Raw genomic sequence first — 23934 nt, 5'->3', positions numbered from 1 at the left:
TTTGACTTGTCTATACTTAATCTTGAAAGATTGGATTACCTTAGTATACCCATTTAGATTATATAGTCATCTACCCAAATACATATTAAAGAGCTATTGATAGACAAATATACATCATGTGCTATAACATACAAAAATCAGAACTCAATTATTTAGAGTTCTATCCATTCGCCCATCTCTAGATATCGCTCAAATAAGAAATTAGGAAAATATGGAAATTCAAAATTTTGAACTTAGCAGTGATTTTCTGAAAATGCAAGAGGAGAGGTGATGACTGGCGATAAATCAAGAATAAGATGCGATAATATGAAAACACAACTTCAACTTACAAATTCATAGATGTCTTTTCCAGCACCACTTGCATCGGCGTAACTGATTTTAAAAAATTGGACACAACAAGTACCAGAAATAGATGATTAGGCGTTCTCGTTGAAGTGAAGAAGAAAATCGAACCATCTAGTGGGTGTTTGGGCATTACAATAGCAATGGAGGGGAGAAATTGTGATCGGTGGTGCATATGAAGTGATAATTGTGTTGATAACAAAAAGTTTCAATTTGTGGCTTATTTGAATAAAAATCATCTGGTATGAGTTGAATCTATAAACCCGAAATGATAATTTTTGCTTGGTATGCTTCGTGTTTCAACGAGATTTAATGGAGAAGACCATGACAATGTTACACTTTGATCTCCAAAATTTTAGAAATATGGGAGTTTTGATCATGTAATTTAAATCATAGCTCGTCAAAGACCATCTACGAAAGAAATTTAAACCATAGAAACTACTCGTGTAATTTATAATAATTTATAATAACCAATTAATAAAAAATGGTTAAAAACTAAAAATAACTATTATTTGATATGTACAGTAAAAATCATAAAATCATGTACAGTAAAAATCATAAAAACAAAATAATAATGAGTGAAATCCACTGCGCATTTTCCTTTTTTAAAATACTGTAATAGGACCTCTCCTGCTTATGTATCGCAAGGGCGGAAAACAGAGCTATAGAAAAGCAGTCGAAGCTTCAAACAGCTTATATGTTGCTCTCAAACCGTCTGACGAGGTGCCTAGCTCTTCCACCGTTGACCACCACCACCACCCTTCAGGATATCGCTTCAAACCAATCCAAGGGTAATCTCTCTCTTTCCGGCTCTCTATATACTTTTGTATTTTATCTATATGCAACGCACACACTAACAGGGAATTCGTAATTGTGCCGTTTCTTTTGAGACTGGCTGGTCCGAGTATATTAAAAAATTGGAATATAAAACTTGCCGTGGGTGGTTAATATTTGTAAACGACCAGTGGGGATAAGTGATTTCCTGATTTTACTTGGGGAATGCACCTAACAGGGGTGTTGTTCTTTCAACTCCTTACTTGTATCTGTCTGGTTCTGAAATTGTGCCGTTTCCTGATTTTGGGTATTTTCATATTATTTTGAAAGGCACGCCAGCGAACGGAACCAATTAATTTCAATGTTGGTTGTTTATGTCACCAAAACCTAAAGCAATTAATATTTGTTTTTAAATATTTAGGTCAGGAAGCATAGTCTGTCTGATTTTTAAAACTGGAGTTTGACTTTGTTTCTGGGTTATGGGTTTCATATATAGGCTTAGCCCTTAGCAGTAATAATATCATATAGCAACAAATGGTAACATGAATGAGATGGTTTTGCAGGTGTTGCAAAGGTTGTCCTAAAGAAGGGGAAAACACAACTGTTTCGTGATGGAAGCCCAATGGTTTACAGCGGTGCAGTTGATAGAATTATTGGTAGACCACCCCCAAAAACAGGTGACGTTGTGCTGGTGGCTGACGGGACACAAAAGCCAATCGGTTGGGGCTTGTACAACTCCTGCTCTATGTTCTGTGTGAGGCTCATGCAGCTAGAGGAGGAAGTATCAGGGTCAGGATATTATATAAATAATTACTCAATTTAAAAAACTGTTTGATGAAGATTATTTTAATATTTGGATGGCACAGAGATCCTTCTTGTGCATTGAATGTGGAAAAGCTGCTTGAAACAAGAATAGATGCAGCCATCAGATTACGTAAGAGCTTGGGGCTCCCTTCTGCCAATACAAATGCATATCGTCTTGTGAATAGCGAAGGAGATAGGTAGCTATTTCTATTATTTTGAATCTGTTGTTTATACGATTTGATTTAATTTAATTTATCCGAAGTACAGATTGTCAGGCCTTATAGTTGATGTGTTTGGGGATTTGGCTGTAATTGCGTCGTCAGCTGCATGGGTTGAGAAGTACAAGCAACATATTAAGAAGTGTATCAGTGGATTGAATATGATCAAGAGTGTAGTGTGGAGGCCGTCAACAGAGATATTGAAAGAAGAAGGTTTAGAATCAGAAAAAGAAGAAGAAGAAGATTTATTATGTGAAAGGGTGGTTAAGGTTGTGGAGAATGGGATATCTTATATGATCTCGTTGGATGGACAAAAGACAGGGTTTTATGCGGATCAGCGTGAAAACCGTGAATTTATATCTACCATTTCGGATGGTCAAAGAGTGCTTGACATGTGCTGCTATACTGGTGGCTTTGCTCTAAATGCCGCACATGGTCATGCTTTGGAAGTCACTGGTATTTGTTTCCACTCCCTCATTTGTGCATATTGGTTATTTTGTGACGGCTGTAATTAGATATTATTAGGGAATGCATTTATTTATTTCCAATAAGCAATGTGTATGTTGTTTGATTGACACACAACACAACACAGGTGTTGATACGTCATCTCCTGCTTTGGAAGTAGCTAACCATAATGTCATTCTCAACAATCTGGATCCAGGGAAGATATCATTCCTGAAACAAGATGCAACTATTTTCATGAAGAATGCTGCTTCTAGGAATGAATTATGGGACATAGTGATTATGGATCCCCCTAAGTTAGCACCTCGGAGGAAGGTATTTGAGATTAAATCGTGTTATTAATAAGTAAGTGTAAAATGTAAATGACATATTATATGATGATGGATGGTATTACTATTACATTTAGGTTCTACAAAGTGCAAGTGGAATGTATAGGAATCTGAACTCAATGGCGATGCGGTTAACAAAACGGGGTGGGTTTTTGATGACTTGTTCGTGTTCAGGAGCTATGACTCAGAAGAGTGGACAGTTCTTGAGTGTTCTCCAGGTTAGTTGTTTTTATTTATGTTTTTTCAGGGCAAGTTTATGTTGTGTAGTAACTAAGTGATGTGTATAATACATATGTTGTAGGGGGCTGCATCAATGGCTGGTAGGAAGATAACAGTTGTACGTCAGTGCGGGGCAGCTTGTGACCATCCTATCGACCCATCTTATCCAGAAGGAGCCTACCTTACTAACATTTTATTAAGAGTCCTTTGAACTCAATTCTCAAATACCTTTTAACTTGTTGTGGAATATTTATTAATCACAATCATTTCTAATATATCTTCCTATTTCTTAACATATCATCCCGTATATGAACTAGTCAAGTCAGTGACTTTCTTAACTTTGTCTTGACTTACTTACGATCACACAGACCTCATTTACAACAATTGGGGCTTGTGATTCGTGGTCAATTGCCTAAAGTGAATCCTAAAACTTGATCATGCAAAATAATATCCCCATAAGGTTTATGTTCGGTTGGATGATGTAGCTAGTTTTGTTGTTGAATACATTACATAATAAATAATTTTAACGTATGTTTGCATTTTGCAAAGATAGATCTTTCTCATTATGAGAATCATGTATTTATATTTTAGTGATTGGAGCTCAATGATTTGCGGTCAATGGTTAGGAAATTCCAACACAATTCTTAACGCAAATTCTTAGGTTGTTGGATTCAATACATTCATCTTCTTTCTTTTGATTAATTATTACATAATCCGTTGGGAAAATGACTCTTGAGGGTAATTAACTTTTGCGTTTGTACTTATTTGGTTCTTTTTTTTTTTTTTTTTTTTTTTTTTTTTTTTTTTTTGTATTCAATATACCATCGAACTTGTTGTTGATGTTTACCATAGCTCTTTTGACCGGCTTTTGACCTATGATAGCCGGTCGAAGGGTTATGGTGAACACAAACAACAAGTTCGATGGTATATTGAGTACAAAAAAAGGAAAGAGACCAAATGAGAACAAACGCAACAGTTGGTTACCCTCCTGATTCATTTTCTCTTTACTCATTTACAACAAATCCCACATCATCTCCTACTGATATTAATGACTTTATGAGATTCATTCTTGATTATCTTCAAAACATAACCTACGAAAGGACATTATTCATACATGTACAACTTTGTAATGCACTTGAATATTTATTAGGGGAATCTTGACTAAGCAGGCGCATTTCATGACTACATTTACATTTCCAATCAAATGATTTATCGTATCATGGATTCTAGACAAGTCTACAAACGAGTGGATTCACAAGTGCTGTGATTTTTGAGTTTACTTAGCTTTAAGATCGAACTCATTGGATAAGATACAACATCAATATGTATAATGTTATGGTGATGTGTCTACAAAAGCAGCATGATATTGTACATATTGATGTTGTATCTTATCCCATGAGTTCGATCTTAAAGCTAAGTAAACTAAAAAATCACAACACTTGTGATTCCACTCGTTTGTAGACTTGTCTAGAATCCATGATACGATAAAGCATTTGATTGCAAATGTAAATGTAGTCATGAAATGCACCTGCTTAGTCAAAATTCCCCTAATAAATATTCAAGTGCATTACAATGTTGTACATGCATGAATAATGTCCTTTCGTGAGTTATGTTTTGAAGAGAAGCAATAATGAAGCTCATAGTCATTAATTTCAGTAGGAGATGACGTGGGATTTGTTATAAATGAGTAAAAAGAAAATGAATCAGGAGGGTAACCAACTGTTGCGTTTGTTCTCATTTGGTCCCTTTCCTTTTTTTTTGTACTCAATATACCATCGAACTTGTTGTTTGTGTTCACCATAACCCTTTGACCGACTATCACAGGTCAAAAGCCGGTCAAAAGGGCTATGGTAAACACCAACAACAAGTTCGATGGTATATTGAATACAAAAAAAAGAAAAAGGACCAAATGAGTACAAACACAATTACCTTCAAGAGTCATTTTCCCTAATCCGTTATACCAAAAGGAGCACTCACTCATTCTTCCACAAACCCAAGATAGGGATGAGAATTTGGCCCGAAAACTGAACCAAATCCGAACCGAAATAGACCCAAATAAGCAATTTGATTCGGTTCTCGGCTATCTATATTAGGTTTATTCGGTTCCCGGGCTATTCGGCTTGGAATTGAAGTCATTTTTTTAATCGTATTTTTCTTGCTACACCGATTTGATCGTGTTTTTCCTTGTCCCTCCTGTGATCAGTCGACTTCCTACTCAAGCATTCATGTTCAAAAATTGAGTGTTGATAATTCCTATTAATATTTGACCATTCCTTCTTTGTCTTTAAGGATTCATGAATTCCTATCTTGTGTATGAAAAATTGGTTCTAAGTTAAGAAACTCAAGTAAGAAATTAAGCTTTATTATGTTAATCTACTATGTAAATGATATTCTTTCAATGTTATATTCTGTTATGTTAGTCTTTGAATGTGTAATGTTGATGTTTGGAAGTACATTGCTATTCTATTATATCAAATTCAATGTACTATGTTAAAATTGTTATTTTATCAATGTGTTATGTTAATGTACCACTTAAATGTGTTGTGCTTTAGATTGATGATGAAGATGTGTTTGTTGATAACACTCAAGTTGAAAACAAAGCCGAAATAAGTCAAACAACAAACACAAAGAAAAGGAAATATGCCAAAAGCGTAGCTTGTTGGGCCGATTATGATATAGTTTATATTGACAAAGTTAGACATAACAAATGCAAAAGGTGTGGCACGTTGCTCGAAACCGAATCTGGTGATTAGATATACGGAAAGATGTAAAATGAATCCAAAAATTTAGAAAAAAATTTGAAAACCAAGCCACTTTAAATTTCAAAAAAGAAAAATGAAAACGGGAATAATAGTATTAGGACTTTGAAGCATGATGAGAAAAGAATTAAAAAAAAATAAAAAATAATAAAAAAATAAAGTTTTGTTAAACTTATTTGTAGTTTGAGAATTACCGTTCAAGTTTATAGAGAATGAATCATTTATTGAGTATACTAATGCATTGAACGAGAAAGTAGTTTTTTGTCATATAGAACCACAATTTCAAATGTATTCACTGATAACTTTCTTGAAGAAAATAAAAAGTTGTTTAAGTTCTTTAGTAATCCCCTTAGTAATGTGCATTCGACCACCGATTGTGTGGACAAGCTCATGTCAAAGGTTGAGCTATATGGTGGCGACGACTCACTTTTGTAACACCCATAAAATTCGAGACAATTTAAAACTTTTAAGTCGTTGGAACCATTCAATTATTACAATCTGTTTTCAAAATAGTTTATACATCAGAGTTCCCAGAAATCATAATCGTCAATCGAGGAAGTGTACGGTCACGCCTTCGCCTACCCGCGGCCATCCGTTGAACCTGAAATAATAAACTAAAACCGTAACCCCGAAAGCTTAGTGAGTTACCCCCAAAATACCAACCTCATATAACCATAATCATATCATTTCAACATATACAAAACAACCATGCATCTCGGGTCTACTGTGTGACTGGTCCGCCCGCACTGGACCTTCAGTCCCCCTGGTCTACTCTTTGAGTCTACAGTATGACTGGACCGCTCGCACCGGGCCTTCAATCTATATGGATCTATCCCGAGCCTTCTGTATGACTGGACCGCCATACGGACCTACAGGCTATCCGAACCGCTCGTAGGGTACGTTGGCCTTCAGCACAAAGCAGGACCGCCTCAACCCAACATCAAGCAAATAACCATGTGCACATATAACAGATAATCACATAACAGTCCGTAGACAAACAAACCGATCTAGCAGATCATATAGTATAGCAACATCCTAACCAGGATACCGACCTAACCGATCACTAACATAGCATCATCCTATATACCAAGATACCGACCTAAACCAAGTCACTGACATAGCATCATCCTATATACCTGGATACCGACCTAAACCAGGTCACTGACATAGCATCATCCTATATACCGGGATAACGACCTAAACTAGGTCACTGACATAGCATCATCCTATATATCAGGATACCGACCTAAACCAGGTCACTGACATGACATCATCCTATATACCAGGATACCGACCTAAACTAGGTCACTTACATAGCATCATCCTAACGGATCATAAGAGCATAGCAACATATGTCTATCCTGATACCGATCTAACAGATCATAAGCACATCAAACAAGTACAAGTACAAAATCCGAAAAAGGGTCGGCCTTGGTGCCTTAGACCCTGTTGATAGAGTGAGGATAACTCACCTTGAAATGCCGAACTGAAGAGGTGGGTTCAAATCCCTCGATCACAACCACGAACTCCACCACCTAAGACTTTGATGAAACCATATCTGTAAGTGCCCAAATTACCAGAATACCCTTGGAATTCAAACTGGTCAACTCTTGGTCAAAGTCAGCCTTCCTGATTGACCCTACTCGCCGAGTCAGCCCACTGACTCGCCGAGTTCCTAAGCTCAGAAAATCCTCATATCACGACTCAACTCGCCCAGTCACCCCATGACTCTTCAAGTTCATCAATCCTCGAGTCCTAGCTTGTCCAACTCACTGAGTCACCACTCAACTCACTGATCCTTATCATAACCAGATGGGTTAGGGTTTGCGACCCGACTCATCGAGTCCAAGAACAGACTCATCGAGTTCACTTAAGTCATCCTCATTCAAACGATTTCAGTCCATCCCACTGCTTCCAACTCATAGATCTGGATTCCTAGGGCTAGTTTTACATGTAAAGTTTCCAACTTTACGTGTATGCAAGGTGATTCTGGCTCAATACAAGCTAGAGAGAAGGTTCAAGACAAGAATGCTCACAAAAAAGCTAAAGGGCTGATACTTTATGCCTCCATGGACCAAGATAAGTCTAGATCTGAAGTTGCAACCCCAAATTTAGTCCCAAAACCCGAAATGGATTCCAAACATGCTAAATAGTCCCAACTCATCATCCAAGAATAGATCTAGAAGGGAAGAGCTCAAGGCAACAACTTGTTACCTCCAAAATATGCCCAAGATGAAATAGATTCTGGATCTACACGAATTCATTGATGCTAGCCTCTTGATCTACAAGCTTTTTTCACTAGAATCACCTTCCATAGCTCAAAAACTCTCACCAATGGCTCACACACGATTTTAGGGTTACTGAATCTCAAGGGGTAACAAAGAGGCTGAGGTGAGGACATAAGATCCTTTAAATAGGGTGCAAACCCTAAATTTTAGGGTTTTCTCTTTCCAGCACCAACTCGTCGAGTCACGCCGCCGACTCGGTGAGTTAGTCACTTTACACGTGACCAAAAACCCGCTCTGACTCGACGAGTCAAGATACCTACTCGCCGAGTCAATTCCTTTATCTCCACATAAGACCCTGAACTTATATTCCTGAACTTGGGATGTTACAACTCTCCTCTACTTAAATTAGGCTTCGTCCTCGAAGCCTGCTGCAGCACCCAATTTCGGATAACGCTTCTACATTGCAGCCCCCGATCTCCCAAACCAGCCAAAATCTCTTCAGGCACTACTACAACGTCCCTACAAAGGACAACTCCTTCCTGTGCAGGATCCCTACCTATTGCTCCAAGCCTTCCACCGGCCTCTTCTCCTTAGTATCCAAACACATCAATCTAAGTATCACCCGATGATACTTCCACCTTCCTTCCATGCACGCACTTTCGTGACTAAGATGTTGCAGACTTAGAGTGAGTGATTCCGCCTTAATTCATGTTCCTTGTTTGGTTGTGGATTTGAGGCAGAGTTACTCAGTCGACTGTCTTATTCATCTAAAATATTCATAACTTGTATATGACAGGCAATCGTAGTGGTACTGAGGAGGATCATGATATAAAGTATCATCACCAGTTATCAAAGCACTTTCATTTGTATGTATGCACACAAAGCGGTACGATACGTAGGAGTGTTAACATCAAAGGGAAAACAGAAAGCACTGGAACATTTACAAGGAGTACATTGTCGAACACACTATGGATACATCATCGTATAACAGATGTTTCTTTCAAATTGGCCAAAACTTTGTTCAGTAAAGAGTCCGTTCATATAATTCGTCATGAATTGGTGTGGTCCTCACCATACTAAGTTCATATGTTTCTATTGTGACAACCCGAAATTTCCATTCTGAACAAACCATATCAAGCCAATAGATGTAGAACAGTTACAGTGAAAATTCAGACTTCGAGTTTAAGTTTGGCAGTTTTTCAGGATTTACACATAAGGAGATATTAGGAGAGTGGATGCACTAGGGTTTTGTGCAACACTGTTATTCCAATACTCTAGGATATTAGAGTTCATTTCGGAAATAAAAATATTTTCGGCCAAAAATCCCAGGAATATATATAGAAAACTGAACCATATTGGTTCATTAGTTACATTTCCATTTAGAGAAAAGTCAAAATTCTCTCTCACGAATCTTCGGGTTTTTATCCCAAATTGTGAGTACTTCGATCTAGTTATATTATATAGCTCAGATTGTGTATTATAACATCAAAATCGGACCAAAACCCCAAGATTTGGGAGTTTACCGCCCAAGAACACTTGGGGAGTAAACTCCATTTTAAGGGCCAAAAATGTCCCAATGACCCTCAAACCCTTAGAACTCAAACTAGAAGCCTTCATTACAATGTTTAGTCCACAAAACAATTAAGAATCAAGGGTGAAAGTGAGTTCACGACCAAGGAGGTTCTTGGGCCGTGAACTCCATGTTTAAGTGCCAAAATGCCCTAAATGCCTTCATTTAGCCAAGAGACTAGTATAGCACATTACCTTGATGAGTCTAAGACCCAAAACAATCAAAATACCAACACCTAGGGGTGTTCACGGCCGCAAACACATGGCCAAATGGTTCATGGGCCGAAAACTCTAGTTAGGGGTGTTTTGATGCCACAAACACTTCCTAAGGCTTAGGCTTGAATTAGACATGTACCCTAATAAGTTTAGGACTAGCTAACACACTTAGAACACCAAGAAAAAGGTGTTCACGGCCCAAGATGTTCCAGGGCCGTGAACTCCATTAAATGGTGCCAAATGGTGCCATAAATCCCCCTAAAGCCTTGGACAATTGCCTTGATTCATTCCTTGTTAAATTAGGGACTTGAAAACACCATAAACCTTCCCCCAAGGGAGATTACGGCCGTAATCTCCATGGGATATGGTCCCAGGGCCGTGAACTCCTCAAAGGAGTTAATAGGAAGCCCAAACACTTGTTTAAGTCTTGAAGCAATTCACCACATGAGTTGTATAATTGTTAGGCTTCATTTAGGGACTTTATTGAGAGTTTACAGCCAAGAGTTTACTCTCCTGGGCCGTAAACTCCAAAGCATATTGTCATTTGACCATAAACTCCCATTAGAGGCATTTCACTCCTTTGTTGCAACCCTTTTGCCTCCTAGCACTTGACCAAAAGTGTTTTCCTCGCATTAAAATGCTTATACTTGTATAATTAGTGTTTTAATCACTAATTATTTATATACATATGTCTTCATATGTAATTAGGATCATTGTGTGTGTCTAAAGTCTTCACTTGACACCAAGCACTTGTCCGATCCTTCCTTACGATAACAGTCCGTTCAATTCCAATCACTTACTGCAGGTGAGTTCATACCCCTTAATCAATGTTTTAACTATTTTTAAATGTTTTATGGGGGGGGGGGATACAAGTAGAATCATGCTACTTATTATATCAATCACATTTGATTAATAAGCAGCATTCAAATGATTGGCTACTCATTAGCCGTTTTACCAAACAGTTTCCTTCAAATTGTAACATCCTAATTTCCTAGGTATATTATTTTATTTAATTATTTTGGTGTTTGAGGAGGAACTCGGTGAGTTGGAGCCAAGACTCGCCAAGTAGGGTCATGGATGTTCATCCAGGTTCACGTCCGGACTCGGCGAGTCCATTAGTGGACTCGGCGAGTCCATGCTGTTTAATGAAACCCTAATCCCCCGGGTATGGAGCCTATTTAAGGGCACTTATAGCCTCCCATTGCGGCTACCAGTCCCTTGAGAGAACCCTAAGCCAGCCAAATCGTTGTGAGGGAGAAGAAGTCACTTTTTGATCCTTGAACCCTTGGTTTAGCAAGAAGAAGGTGACAAGAGCAAAGAGGAGGTGCGATTCAAGCAATACCAGAGTTCAGAGACATCATTTTGAGGTAATGGTTTGAACCTCCTTCAGTTTTGGTGTTGATCATTAGATTTAGGGTTTTCTAACCCCTTTGGAGAGTGATTATGTGGAGCAAATGGTCCCTCTTTGAGTTTGTGCCTTGGATCTGGACTCAAAGAGGTCCAGAGACCTTGACCCTTGGAGCTTTATGGACCAGTTTGGGGTTATTGGCCTTAGGTTGCTATTTTTGGGACTAAATCTCCTTTTGATGCCTTGTTGTGCTTATACAAGCATCAAGTTTTGAACTTTACGTGACATTCATGCTTGGGGAGGCCAGATCTATGGTTTGGGGAAACAGATCTGACCTCAGGAGGTCAGTAGAGTTTGTGCATGGCATGAACTCGCCGAGTTGTTCTTGAGACTCGACGAGTAGGGTTAGGGTTTCACGTAAATTGCTCAGTGGATAGACTTGCCGAGTTGGGGGATGACTCAGTGAGTCAGGAGGGGGTTAGAGGACTGGAGTTCAAGGCGGTACTCGCCGAGTTGTTCTTGAGACTCGGCGAGTTGAGTCGGGGTGGCCCCGCGATTCCTTTCTGGTATGACTCGTCGAGCATAGGGAGGGACTCGACGTACCAAGCGGGACAAAGAGTTAGTGGACATGTGTGTACTCGCCGAGTCACCGGAGTGCACTCGGTGAGTTGGGTCAAAGTTTGACCGTTGACTTCTGTTGACTTTTAGGGTTTGGTCAGCAATGTGGCCTTTGGGCCTAGAAGGGGGTAAAATGGTCTTTTACCCTTAAGAGAGTGCCAAGAGAGGTTTGAGTCTAGTCTCGAGAGTTATGTTCATGAGAGCATTTGCTTTATGTGATAGATGGTGGCGGGTTCGAGATGCAAGCATGAGGATATCTGCTTACTGCTTGCCAGGTGAGTCTTCTCACTATACTTTACCTTGAGTAGGTAACCAGAGTTATGTGATAGAGTATTTGTATGCTATGTATGTTATGTACCGCATTATTTCTATGTGATTTATGTTGTGCATGTTTATAGAGTTAGAACCGAAAGGTTCCCAAAGTTAGAACCGGAGGGTTCATAGAGTTAGAACCGGAAGGTTCACAGAGTGGGGTCCACGGACCCACAGAGTTATAGCCTCGAGTGGCTAATATGTGGTATTTTGGGGAACTCACTAAGCTTCGTGCTTACAGTGTTTTGTGTTATGTGTTTCAGGTTTCTCTCAGGATCACGGGACGACACCGGCTTGATTGTACACACCAGAGAAAGAGTCATGTTTTGAAGATCCTGGTTTATTATGCAAGTGAAAATGGAGTTATGTTTTGTAATTCGATTATGAATGAGATTTTAAGAAAAGTGTTTTATGAATTAAATGATTATTTTTAAATGAAAATTTTGTCACACCCAGAACCAGACGGCGGAAACGTCCGGGGGCTTGCGCGTGTGACTTCATCTTGAAATACCATTACAGTGAATATAATTGAAACATAACATCATCATTATCACACATATAATATTACAACATTCATTGTTTACATCGTGTATTGTATTTGAATATTACATGCCAAAATAGTAAGAGTATGATGAAACAAAATATAACACAATATCCATTAGTTTGTTTTGTTCATCCTGCTTCAACGATTTCCTGAGAATACAAGTTATTTTGAAAACGGACAACATGAAAATGTTGGTGAGTTCATAAGCATGTTTGTGGAAATGATTTGTATAACTTTGAAAATGACCAGAAAATCCGATATTTTCTGAAAACTGTTTAGTGTGTTTGTGTTAGATCTTGTATTAATGCATGTATCTTATTGTTTATTTGACCAAAAAGGTAAAGAGAATGTAGAGAATGTAAGAGCATGTAAAGAGAATATTCCCAGACAACTCGATGTTGTCTGTACAAGAGAAAGTTGTACCAACCCCCGAGGTTGAGTACTAGTAAGAGAATGTTTCCGAGTAATCCAAGAGAATGGTGAATGGTGAATGGTGAATGGTCTCTTGTAAAATTCATAACGTTAATTCCTCTAAGCGAGCCTTCATAACCATACTAAATAATGACAATTTCGCCTGTCTTGGCGTCGTTGGACGCCGACGGAAAATAGAATAAGGTTTTTGTCACCCTAGACTGAGTTAGTCTAACTGTAGCGAACAGCTCAGGTGTGGGGTGTCATCCCCGCATAGATCTATACACAAATCCCCGCTCTCCCTCCAAGAGACTCTGGTTATAACTACAGGCTACGATCATACACTTAATAGGTGCCAGCCGATAAAAACTCGCTAGATCCTTAATCGAATTTACGCGAAGAAAAATGTATAAACTCATTCTAGGACCAATGATCCATGTAAGTGAACCACTAAGGCATCACTAAACATGTAAATCATTTCAAGACCTAAAGGGAATGAGATTATATAACATGGGCCCAAAATATATGTGAAAGGACAACTAAGGCCCATTTTACATGTAAGGTATTTATAGGCCCAAATAGCATGCAAATAGTATCCACTAAAATAGCATAAAAAGAATAACGCATGTAAAACCCATTCCTAGGCCCAATAAACATGTAAGTGGACCACTAAGGCCCATTATACGTGTCTATTATTTCCAGGCTCAAAGGAATGTGAATGTCTATCCTAAGCCCAATATACATGTAAAAGGACACTAAGGCCCACTAAACAAGTATATTATTTCCAGGCCCAATAAGGATATGAATACCTATCTTGAGCCCAATATACATGTAAGAGGACACTCAGGCCAACTAAACAAGTATATTATTTCCAGGCCCAATAAGGATATGAATACCTATCTCGAGCCCAATATACAGGTAAAATGACACTAAGACCCACTAAACATGTATATTATTTCCAGGCCCAATAAGGATATGAATGTCGTTTTTAATGCCGTTTGTTATTGTTTTGTTTATTTTAGCTTGATTATTTACATAATTGATATCTAAAGCCCACTTTTTGTAAAAATGACGTTCTTGGCCCAATAAGCCAAAAATTTACAATTAAGGCCCAATTTTTGTAAGAGTAACACTTAAATCTCTAATTTTATTAAAAACTTATGTTGATGACTACTTTGTGATAAAAATAGCATTTTAAACCCATTTTTGTCAAAAATATCATTTTTGGCTTGGTTTTGTGAAAATACATATTTTTCTGGTTTTTGACTTTTCCGAACTAGTTTTTAGAAAATTTGTCGAAAATTCATCGTAAGTCGAAATCTGGATCCGTAAATTTTGAAAGTTTGGAAATTTTTTCTACTATGTTCACAATTTTTCTCATAATTTTTGATGGCTTCAAACTAGTGTGAAATTACTCATTTTCACAGGTTGGTCCGAAATTATTTCAAATATGATAGGCAGTTTTGTAAAGTTCGCTAAAAATTGTAGAAAAATCGTATGAAAACGTGAGAGTAGTCATTTTAAAGGTATAAATCTGAGATTTATCCATGTAAAACAGTTTTGAAAAATACCTCCATTTGGATGGTCAAAACAGTCCGAGATTGGACCAAAAGTTTTCTGTCAAGGGCTGTTTTGTGAGTTTAGTTTATAGATCTTTGAACACAACACTTATTTTTGCTATATCAAGTATACAAATCCCAGATCTACATGTTTACATGTAATATTTGTGATAAAACATACTTTTCTCAAGATTCATGTGAAGATCCTAGTGATAAACTTCAAGTTTCTTAACATATTTTTAGATTAGTGTAGAAATCAACACATAATCACCAAATAATTCATGGAAAACACACATAGACATGCATATACACATAGATCTACGCAAAGTAACTTGTATTCTCCCCCAAAAATCATATAAAAACAGAAAACAAGGGGTATGAACTCACATTGCTTGAAGATTTCGGATTTTGATGAAGAAATGAAGAGATCTCGACTTTAGCAAGCCTCCTGAAGAGGTTTTTGAACTTGGATGGTTCTAAGAACATAATCCACAAATATATGGATGTAAGAGGAGATCTTTGGAGAGATCAAGAAGCTAAATCATAGATCTAAGAAAAACTTACCAAAGATGATGATCTAGGTGAAGATCCTCTTGAAACTTCCCATAAATCTCGAAAATTTAGAGGAGTAGAGAGGAGCTCTTGAAGGCTTTCCTTGGAAGAAGATTTCAAACTTAGGTGGTTCAATAGTGTGAAGATCTTGATGAAAATCTCTTGAAACACACACCAAGTCACGAAATTTTTGAAGAGGAAGGAGGTGAGAAACTTTTGAGAGTTAGATAGAACTTTTGGAGATTGAAAGGGATGAAGTGGGGTGGGGTGTGGCATCTCTTGGCCATAAGAAGAGAGGTAGGAGGAGAGAGATTAAACATTATTGCATGGGGGGTAATAGCACTAGAAATATGTGATTACCTTGAAACATGTGGGTTAATTATGTGTTGTCAAGTTATTAGTAAAGCCCATTTCTTTCTTGTTCTTTTTTTTTTCATTTGGGCCGAGAATGGGCTAGGAGGAAAGGGAGTGAGATAATTTGGGCCATCCCTTGACTTAGCTCGAAATCATGTGGCCAAAAATGTGTATTTTTCGGCCCATTAGGCCTTTTTGGAAGTTCACGGCCCAAAGATATCCATGAATATAGTTTATGGCCCATTAGATTTAATGACATCATTTATGGCCCAACATGGCCCATTATAGATAAAATGAATTATTCTAGACCCAAAGTAGTCAAATTAAATGTTTATTGGTCCATTAGACCCAATAAAAGGATCCAAACCCAAATTAACTTAAACCGGGATTTCTAGGGTTTTCAATCCATATGAGATGTATTGTATTAGGTTTTGAACCTAATTCAAGAGTTTGGATTCAAATGGATGGTTTTGATTAAGCATATAGTAGGATTTTCACTTAGAGTACAAGTTATTACACTAGTGAATGCTTGCATGAGAGTAGAATTTCCTAGCAAAAATGCTAGTTGTGACATCATCCCCCCGTTAGAGGGAATTTCGTCCCAAAATTCTTTCGAAAGGTAGGTTCACGAATGATAGAATAGGTGAGGGTACTTCTATTTCATCTGGTCTTTGCGTTCCCCTGTGAATGCCGATCTATGTTTGGCGTTCAATCGAACCTTCACAATCAGAATGCAGCATTGTTTTGTACGCTTTACTTCCTTATCCAATACATCGATTGGTTCTTGGATGAAAAGGAGATTCTCATTTGTTTCGACCTCTTTCTAAAGGAATGATAAGAGTTTTGCCTGATAGACACTTTTTCAGATTCGATACGCTGAACATAGGGTGTACGTTGCTGAGCTTTACAGGCAGCTGCAACCTATAAGTCTTTGGACCAATCCGAGCAAGAATCTCGAACAGTCCGATGTATTCGTGGGTTTAGTTTTCTTGTTTCCTAAAGCGAATCATTCCTTTCCAAGGTGATTCTTTTAAAAACACGCGATCCCCGACTTGACATCCTAATGGCTTACGCCGCTTGTCAGAATAGCTCTTCTGTCGGTCTCGCGATGCTTGAAGTCAAGCTTTGATTTGGATTATCTTCTCTGTTGTTTCGCAAATGGTTTCTGGTTTCATGAGAGTACTGGCGATTAATCTGCATTTATGACTATAAAGAGCTTCGAAGGGAGCAACCTTGATGCTTGTGCGATAGCTGTTATGGTATGAGAATTCAATCACGGGCAACCGGGTATCCCATGACTTGCTGAATTCAAACACTTAGACTTGTAGCATGAATTTGAGTGGTTGAATAGTTCGTTCGCTTTGACTATTGGTTTGAGGGTGGTAAGCGACACTCATACTTAGCTATGTTCCTATAGTCTTCTTAAATGACTGTCAAAGTCTTGAAGTAATCCCGTTATCTCTGTCACACCCCCAAACCAGAACGGCGGAAACGTTCGGGGGCGGAGGACGTCATATTCAGTATCATAACAGTTCATAGAAAGGAAAGTACACACCACCATACATATATAAAGGTTTTAAAAATGTTTACATCATTGTATTCATTACATGCTCAAAAGATAAATGCATAAACATCTTTCAAAAGAAGTAATTAACGCCAGCGTGTTAATCCCCAAAAGTTGATTTCCAAACTTGCTTAGCGGTTCCCTGAGAATACAAGTTATTTCAAAGAGAAAGTGTCAACAATTAAGTTGGTGAGTTCATAAGTGGTTTAGAAAGTTTGTATGCCATTCCAAATTGAGTGTATGTTTTCCAAGAAAATCCCTTATTTTCTTATATAAGTGTGAAATGCATGAGAATATATGTATTGAATAATATAGATAGTTGAATCAAGAAAATCCCTTATTTTCCTATTAGTTGTTTGTTTTGTATACAGGGAAAATCCCATATTTTCCTAAAGTAATAGTTAGCCTAATGTCCCAGACTAAAAACCGAAAGCAAAAGACATGCTTTAGAAGGTTGAAGCATAGATTTATATAATAAAACCTATTAGAAGATTTAAGTTTGTTAGATGAAGAATAGTTTTAATAACTACTCATTCATCAATCAGAAGTACTATAATAATTGTATATCCGGTGAGTTTTATAACCATACTAAACATAATATGCCTGTAGCGACGTTCTTCAGGCGTCGTAGCGTTATGACAAACTGTCACCCCAAAGGACGGACTGTAGCTAACAGTCAGGGCGCGGGATCATGACTTCCCGTATAGATCTATACACATTTGACACGTTCTCCGAACGAGAGACTCTGGTTATAGACAGGACTTGTAGCGATACCTTCTAGCAAAAAGGTAGTATTTGAAGATGTACATGTCTCATGGATTCTCAACTAAGTCTGTATTAATGTAATAGTTTTGTATGCAAAGATCATCCTTTCTCACAAAGTTTTGACAATGCATAAATCCTAAGTTTTTAAAATTGTATTAAAACGGTTTAGTAACGAAGGATACTTTGGAATTACTAAATACTTTGTATAAATCTAGTGCATGCAAAGTATGACAAGAGTTTTCACATAGTAGTAATAAATCGCGAGTGATTCATTTGATAAAAACGAGTAAAGTAAATTTTTATGAAATACACGATAATATCCGTATGTTTACTTGTATTCCCCCCTTAAAAGAGTATAAAAAGCATTTAAAACGTATTTAAAGTGTGTTTGTAGGGGTATGAACTCACCTGAAGGTTTGAAGAAAACGAGATGGAAACCGGGCAGAGTTTTGTCTCGGGAAACGGATTTTTCTCGGGATTCTCGGGAATCTCGGGAGTAAAAACGATCTTCGGGACTTGGGCAAAAAGACCAGGGCTTCGGGTTAGCACGGGCACGGAAAACGAGGCAAAACGCAAGAGAAACGAGAGGAAATGAGCAAGTTTTCCCGGAACCCTCGCATCCCTTTTATAGGGGCTGAAAGGCCTCGGTACGCGGGGCGTACGGGCGTACGCGGGGTGTACCCGTGCGTCATGCATGACCGAGTCCTCGACTGCCCTGGAGTTCGGATGGGACAGGGCGTAGCTCGCATAGGGGGCGACATGGACGAACCGGGGCCCTTGATTTGAGTACGCAGGGCGTACGAGGGGACGCAGGGCGTACCTCGGTCCTATCTGCTGACTCCTCTTCGGATATTACCAAGAGTTTATAATTAAATTTATATTTATTTTAAATAAACTTCTAAAATTCATATCTCTTTCATACGAACTCCGTTTTCGACGTTCTTTATATCCACGCGTATGTGAGACTAAGATCTACAACTTTCGTTTAGATTCCGTCGGCAAATTCCGAAATTATTTTTTTTATTTATTTTTAAAAGGTCGGGGTAAGAAAATTCGTTAATAATTCATAACTTTTTCATACGATGTCCGTTTTGGGCGTTCTTTTTATGTACGTTTGCAGTTTAACGATATCTATGACTTTCATTTAGACACCTAAGGTCAAAAAATATTTTATTGAAACTTAGCGTTTTTACGTAACTTCGTATTGCTGGTTTTTGTCGGAAAACTTAGAATGGTCATAACTTCTTCGTTATAACTCGGATTTTAGTGTTCTTTATATGCTTGGAAACCTTAAGATGATATCTACTACATAGTGTACTCCAAACAGAGCTTTTGAATACTTCATTTTTCGATGATATTCTAATTACTTTTTTTCAAAGAGGTTACAAGACTCGATTTTTAATGACCTGAAATGACGGGTTGTTACAATCTCGATCCGAGATTGTAGATACTGATACTTCATGGAGTCTCACGATTTGTATTAGCAGGAAATGGGCAGATTGGGTTAACCTATCGACGATCACCCAGATAGCGCCCAACTCAACTCTTATAATAATAAGCTTTGTCTTTTGAGTTCGAGGGTTTTATCCATCCATGCAGTGCTTTCTTTGTGATATTCTCCGGTTTTGATGCTTTCAAGGCTGGTAGTAGGTGTTGACAGTGTTTCGTTCTCGCTTCGTGGGCAGACAAGTATGTTATTGATGAAAATAATGAAAAGGCTAACTAGGAATGGTTGAGAAAACTTGGTTTGTAGGGTCCATGAATAGTGTGGGAGCATTCGTTAGACCGAAGGGTATCACAATGAATTTGAAATGGTCATGACGAGTTCGGAAGGTAGTTTTTGAAATGTCGCCTTCTCGGACTCGAAGTTGATGATAACCGATTCTTAGATCTATTTTAAAGAAGTAACTTGCTCCTTGGAGCTGGACAAATAGATTGTCAGTCCGAGGGAGTGGGTATCGATTTTTGATAGTGAGCTTATTCAATTTCCTAAAATCGATGTACCTTCTGAAGGATCCGTCTTCTTGAAGAACAAGATCGGAGCTCTTCAAGATGAGAAGCTTGGTCTGATGAATCCTTTGCACAACAATTCTACTCAGTTGACTAGATAAGTTGTGAATTTTCGGCGGGAGTCAACCTATAGGGTGAATTGGCAATTGATGTGGCTCCCGTTATTAGGTCGATTTGAAATTCGACCTGTCTCTCTGGGATATTCCCAAAAGTTCTTCGGGAAACACATCCATAAAATCACATGCTACTGGAATACCTTGTATACTTACTTCTTCCTTGGTCTTGTCCGCAACAAGAGTGAGGAAAACATAGTTCTTCTGGTGCAGGAACTTATGTGCCTTGATGCACGAGATAGGAAGAGGATTGGCACCAGGTTTATCACCATGGATTATTAGAGTTTCGTGATTAGGAAGGTGAAGGCAAACGACCCTCTCGCGATGCATAACATCAGCATGGTGGGGGCTTAACCCAACCATGTCGATTATCACTTCAAATTCCTTCATATTTACTGGCATTAAATTTATTTGAAATAAATGGTTGTTTAGTGTTAAGGTTTACCCTATATAAATATCCTAGGTTAATTCGGTTTTTCCCCATTGGCCATGTCCACCGTAAAGGCTTAGCTTAGCTTTGGGGTTGTTGTTTTAGTAAGTGCTCGAATTTGTTACTAACGAAGCTTCTTTCAGCTTCACTATTGAATAAGGGGTAAGTAAAAGAGTTGTTAAGTGGGAACGTACCAATAACAACCGTTGGGTCTTGGACTGCTTCGCCTTGACCCAAGGTCAGGACTATTTCCGATCCTTCTGCTCCTTGATTGTTATCCTTGGGGAAATTGCGCTTGAAGTGACCGGTTCCTCCACACCCATAGCAGGTGTGACTAGTCTCATCATTGGTGTTGTTAGGGTTGTTGCGATTGTTGTCGTTTTCATTTAGCTGACGATTCTGGCATGGATAAGTTCTACAGAATTTGGCGGTGTGATTCTTTCGGTTGCATTTGTTACAATGCATCTCCCGGCAGGCTCCATTATGATGGAATTTGCATTGGTTGCGTTTTGGAAGGTTTCCAGCATATGGTCTCCTGGTTGTTGGTATAATAGGGGTCATGGTCGCATGAACAGCAACAACATGTGGCTTCCTTGAGAACCCTTGAGTGTGTTGTCCCTTTCTCTTACTTCCAGACCTCAGCTTCCTGCTCTTAAGCTTGGGGTTTGGAGTTCCTTGATAGGTTGTCACTTGTTGGTTTCCATGTTCGTTCCTTTGGCTGGAGTTGTCAATGTTGTTCCCGCCTATATTGGGGTTGTTTGCATTGATTTGTGCCATCGCAGCGGTTACTGTTGCCGTTACCACAACTTGGAATGTAGTAGAGTCCATCTGCAGGAGCGGTGTCTCGCGGGTGCGCTTGTTATTCTTGCGGGATGGCATTTTCTTGATGCACGTTGATAATCCAGATCGTAAGTAATGATCGTCATTCCTGGTTGTACTCTATAAATTTTGCATCTTGTTGTATAATTCTTACTGCTTCCATCTACATCCCTATGATGTATTTGTGGTAGTAGGTAATCACAGATTTGGCACGATCGTCACGTCTATCCTTAGAGTATATAGGTTGTTTTGGTTTTGAGACCCTTAAGTATCTAGCGGTTTTGAGGGTTCGCTTGTGCATATAATTGAGTCTATGTGGTAATATGAAATAAAGATAACACATAATTGTTCTAGTGGTAAGTACCATCTTAGTACACGAAAGAGAGTCATGTCGGATAGTAGGGGGAAGTAGAAAAGGTTGACCCTAATTGTGGCAGGAAGTGTCTGGTGGTGGTGCTGATGAAGTGGATGCTCCTCAGAGATGAGCTACTTGTTGTTCGGTATCTGTTGGATAAGATGTTTAAGTCCATAACTTATTTGGTATATACTTTACCCGACCGGCATGGTCCATTTGGGTTGCATCTCATCCAAACTATTTATGGATAATTTTATGAGTGTTATACACATATGTTTATTAATATATTATAAGTTATAATATATTAATATGAAGTTATGTTATTTAATTAGTATTAGTCTTAAATTAATTATGAATTAATTTAGAGATTAAAAGGAAGACTAATTAGATTATGGGCTATTGGTTTTATATGGTGTGGGCTAACACTCATTTGTTAACGGGCTAGGCTTTGATGGAAGTCCATGGATGATCCATGGAGGTTTTAACCCATGGATCCTTGGAAAGGAAAGGTCATGGGTTATTAGGGTTTCACCCTAACCATGTACACTATATAAGCATGCTTATGGTGCATGAAATGGAACTAGTGAACTAGTGTGTGTGTGCTTGAGTGTGGCCGAAATATACAAGTGTGTATACTCTCTCAAAGTTTTCCAAGAGTTTGTGGTGATTTGTGATTCCATTTGAGGCATTCACACTATTGGTGTTTGGCCCTCAAACTCCTTAAGAATCAAACTCATCAAAAAGGTATGTAATCTCTTCTAACTCTTTTATGTTGAAATGTTCCCCATGCCATGTTAGATAGGTTATGAACCTTGGAAAATTATTATTTTGCATGTATTTAGACAAACATAGATCCAAGGTTTATTAGGGTTGCATGCACACTTAGGAAGTGTTAGATTGCTCAAAACCCAACAGTGGTATCAGAGTCTAGGCTTGCTTGTCTGATACTTGATGCAAAATAGTTGAAAAAGTCGAAAAACTTGCTGTCTGCCTGATGAACTCGCCGAGTCCATGGGGGGACTTGCCGAGTCCATGTGTATCTTCAACCTACTCGCCGAGTAGGTTCATGCACTCGACGAGTAGGAGCGACAGAGTGCAGATTTTCGACTTTTGCTGCTGGAAATGGACTAGAAACATTACCCTAAACTGTTTTGGTGTTTTAAAACTTGTTTTAGTTGGTGTAATGGTTGTTCTAATCCATTTACAATAGCATATATCAAAATTCCATGATTTTTATGTGTTCATATAATTCTTGAAATTTTGATGATCATGTTCATGTTCTTATGAATTTAGAAGATGATAGGAATTATTTGCTGAATTGTTTAGAATTAATTCTTGATCATTTATGTGTTTTAATGGAGTCCATAATTTGTCCTCAAGTTATAGATATCCAAAGGTCACTTTCTTTAACACACACATTTAAACACATAAGTTACATGAAAGTGAAGAGTCTTCATTTTTATGAACCTTTAATTCATAAGTTATGAAATGAATAGTTTTGGATAGTTACAAAACTTGTCCTCAAGTTTTGGAATTTGTAAAGTTTCACACACTTTAATAAACTTTAATTCCAACCCTTAGAGTTTTAATAGTTAAAATTCAACCCTTATACTATTTATAACATTAATGGTTAATTATTATATATATGTATAAGAATAAGTCGTTCTACCGTTAGTAGGCCTCATTCATGAAGCCGGTCTATAAGGTGGGTATAAGGTTGTTGCCTATAAAATGGTGACTTAATGGGTGTCCACTCTCACCCACCGCTCGCTTGACTGGTGGAGGGTCGTTAGCCGAACGGGTAGGACAATGACTTTAAATCCTCATTAAAAGTATAATGATTATTATAAAGTAACTAAACCTTTTAATTCCCAATCTTAGTTATTTTAGGAAAAATGTGAACATGGTGCTAGTCCATGGAATTCACACTTTGTACCTTACCAAGTCGTTGGTGGAGCGTGTGTGGTTAACCAGCACACTAACTTGGACTAGTAAGGATCACGAAGGGTGACTTAATGTTTGTCATGGATCAATGGAGCGTGTGTGGTTTACCGGCACATTGATTAGGTGATAATATTAAGGGTACCAAGTGAATTAGCATGGTTATTCACACCTTGTTTTGTGATCCTCGGCATCTCAGTCACAAAACTTGAAGGGCACAATCGAGATTGAAATATGCCATTGAAAATTTCAATGAATCTCAAAAGAATCTAGGAATTTCAAATCCAATTAAAACCTAATAATTCATTTTGCTTTTCAT

The 23934-nt window shown here is 38.2% G+C and overlaps 1 protein-coding gene across 2 annotated transcripts; it reads left to right on the top strand.

Moving 5' to 3' along the window:
- Nucleotides 1-970: 970 nt before the first annotated feature.
- Nucleotides 971-3441, top strand: LOC111913670 (uncharacterized). Of its 2 annotated transcripts, none has more exons than XM_023909391.3 (7): nt 971-1133; nt 1680-1905; nt 1983-2117; nt 2188-2594; nt 2800-2915; nt 3007-3147; nt 3231-3441. In XM_023909391.3, the coding sequence occupies exons 1-7, from the start codon at nt 1040-1042 to the stop codon at nt 3357-3359; spliced, it is 1248 nt and encodes a 415-aa protein (XP_023765159.1). In that variant the 5' UTR covers nt 971-1039; the 3' UTR covers nt 3360-3441. The 2 variants fall into 2 exon arrangements, with proteins under 2 accessions (XP_023765159.1, XP_023765158.1); XM_023909390.2 differs by having other exon boundaries at nt 2731-2915.
- The last annotated feature ends 20493 nt before the right edge of the window (nt 3442-23934 follow it).

The sequence above is a fragment of the Lactuca sativa genome, chromosome 7 (assembly GCF_002870075.4).
Source record: "Lactuca sativa cultivar Salinas chromosome 7, Lsat_Salinas_v11, whole genome shotgun sequence".
NCBI classification, from domain to species: Eukaryota; Viridiplantae; Streptophyta; class Magnoliopsida; order Asterales; family Asteraceae; genus Lactuca; species Lactuca sativa.
This window is presented reverse-complemented; position numbering and strand designations above follow the sequence as displayed.

What these genes read in the sequence shown, in the direction of transcription:
- LOC111913670 (XM_023909390.2), top strand. Translation starts at nt 1,040, where the DNA reads ATGTTGCTCTCAAACCGTCTGACGAGGTGCCTAGCTCTTCCACCGTTG. An exon ending in CGCTTCAAACCAATCCAAGG is followed by an intron (nt 1,134 to 1,679) that starts GTAATCTCTCTC and finishes ATGGTTTTGCAG; the next exon opens with GTGTTGCAAAGGTTGTCCTA. An exon ending in TCATGCTTTGGAAGTCACTG is followed by an intron (nt 2,595 to 2,730) that starts GTATTTGTTTCC and finishes AACACAACACAG; the next exon opens with GTGTTGATACGTCATCTCCT.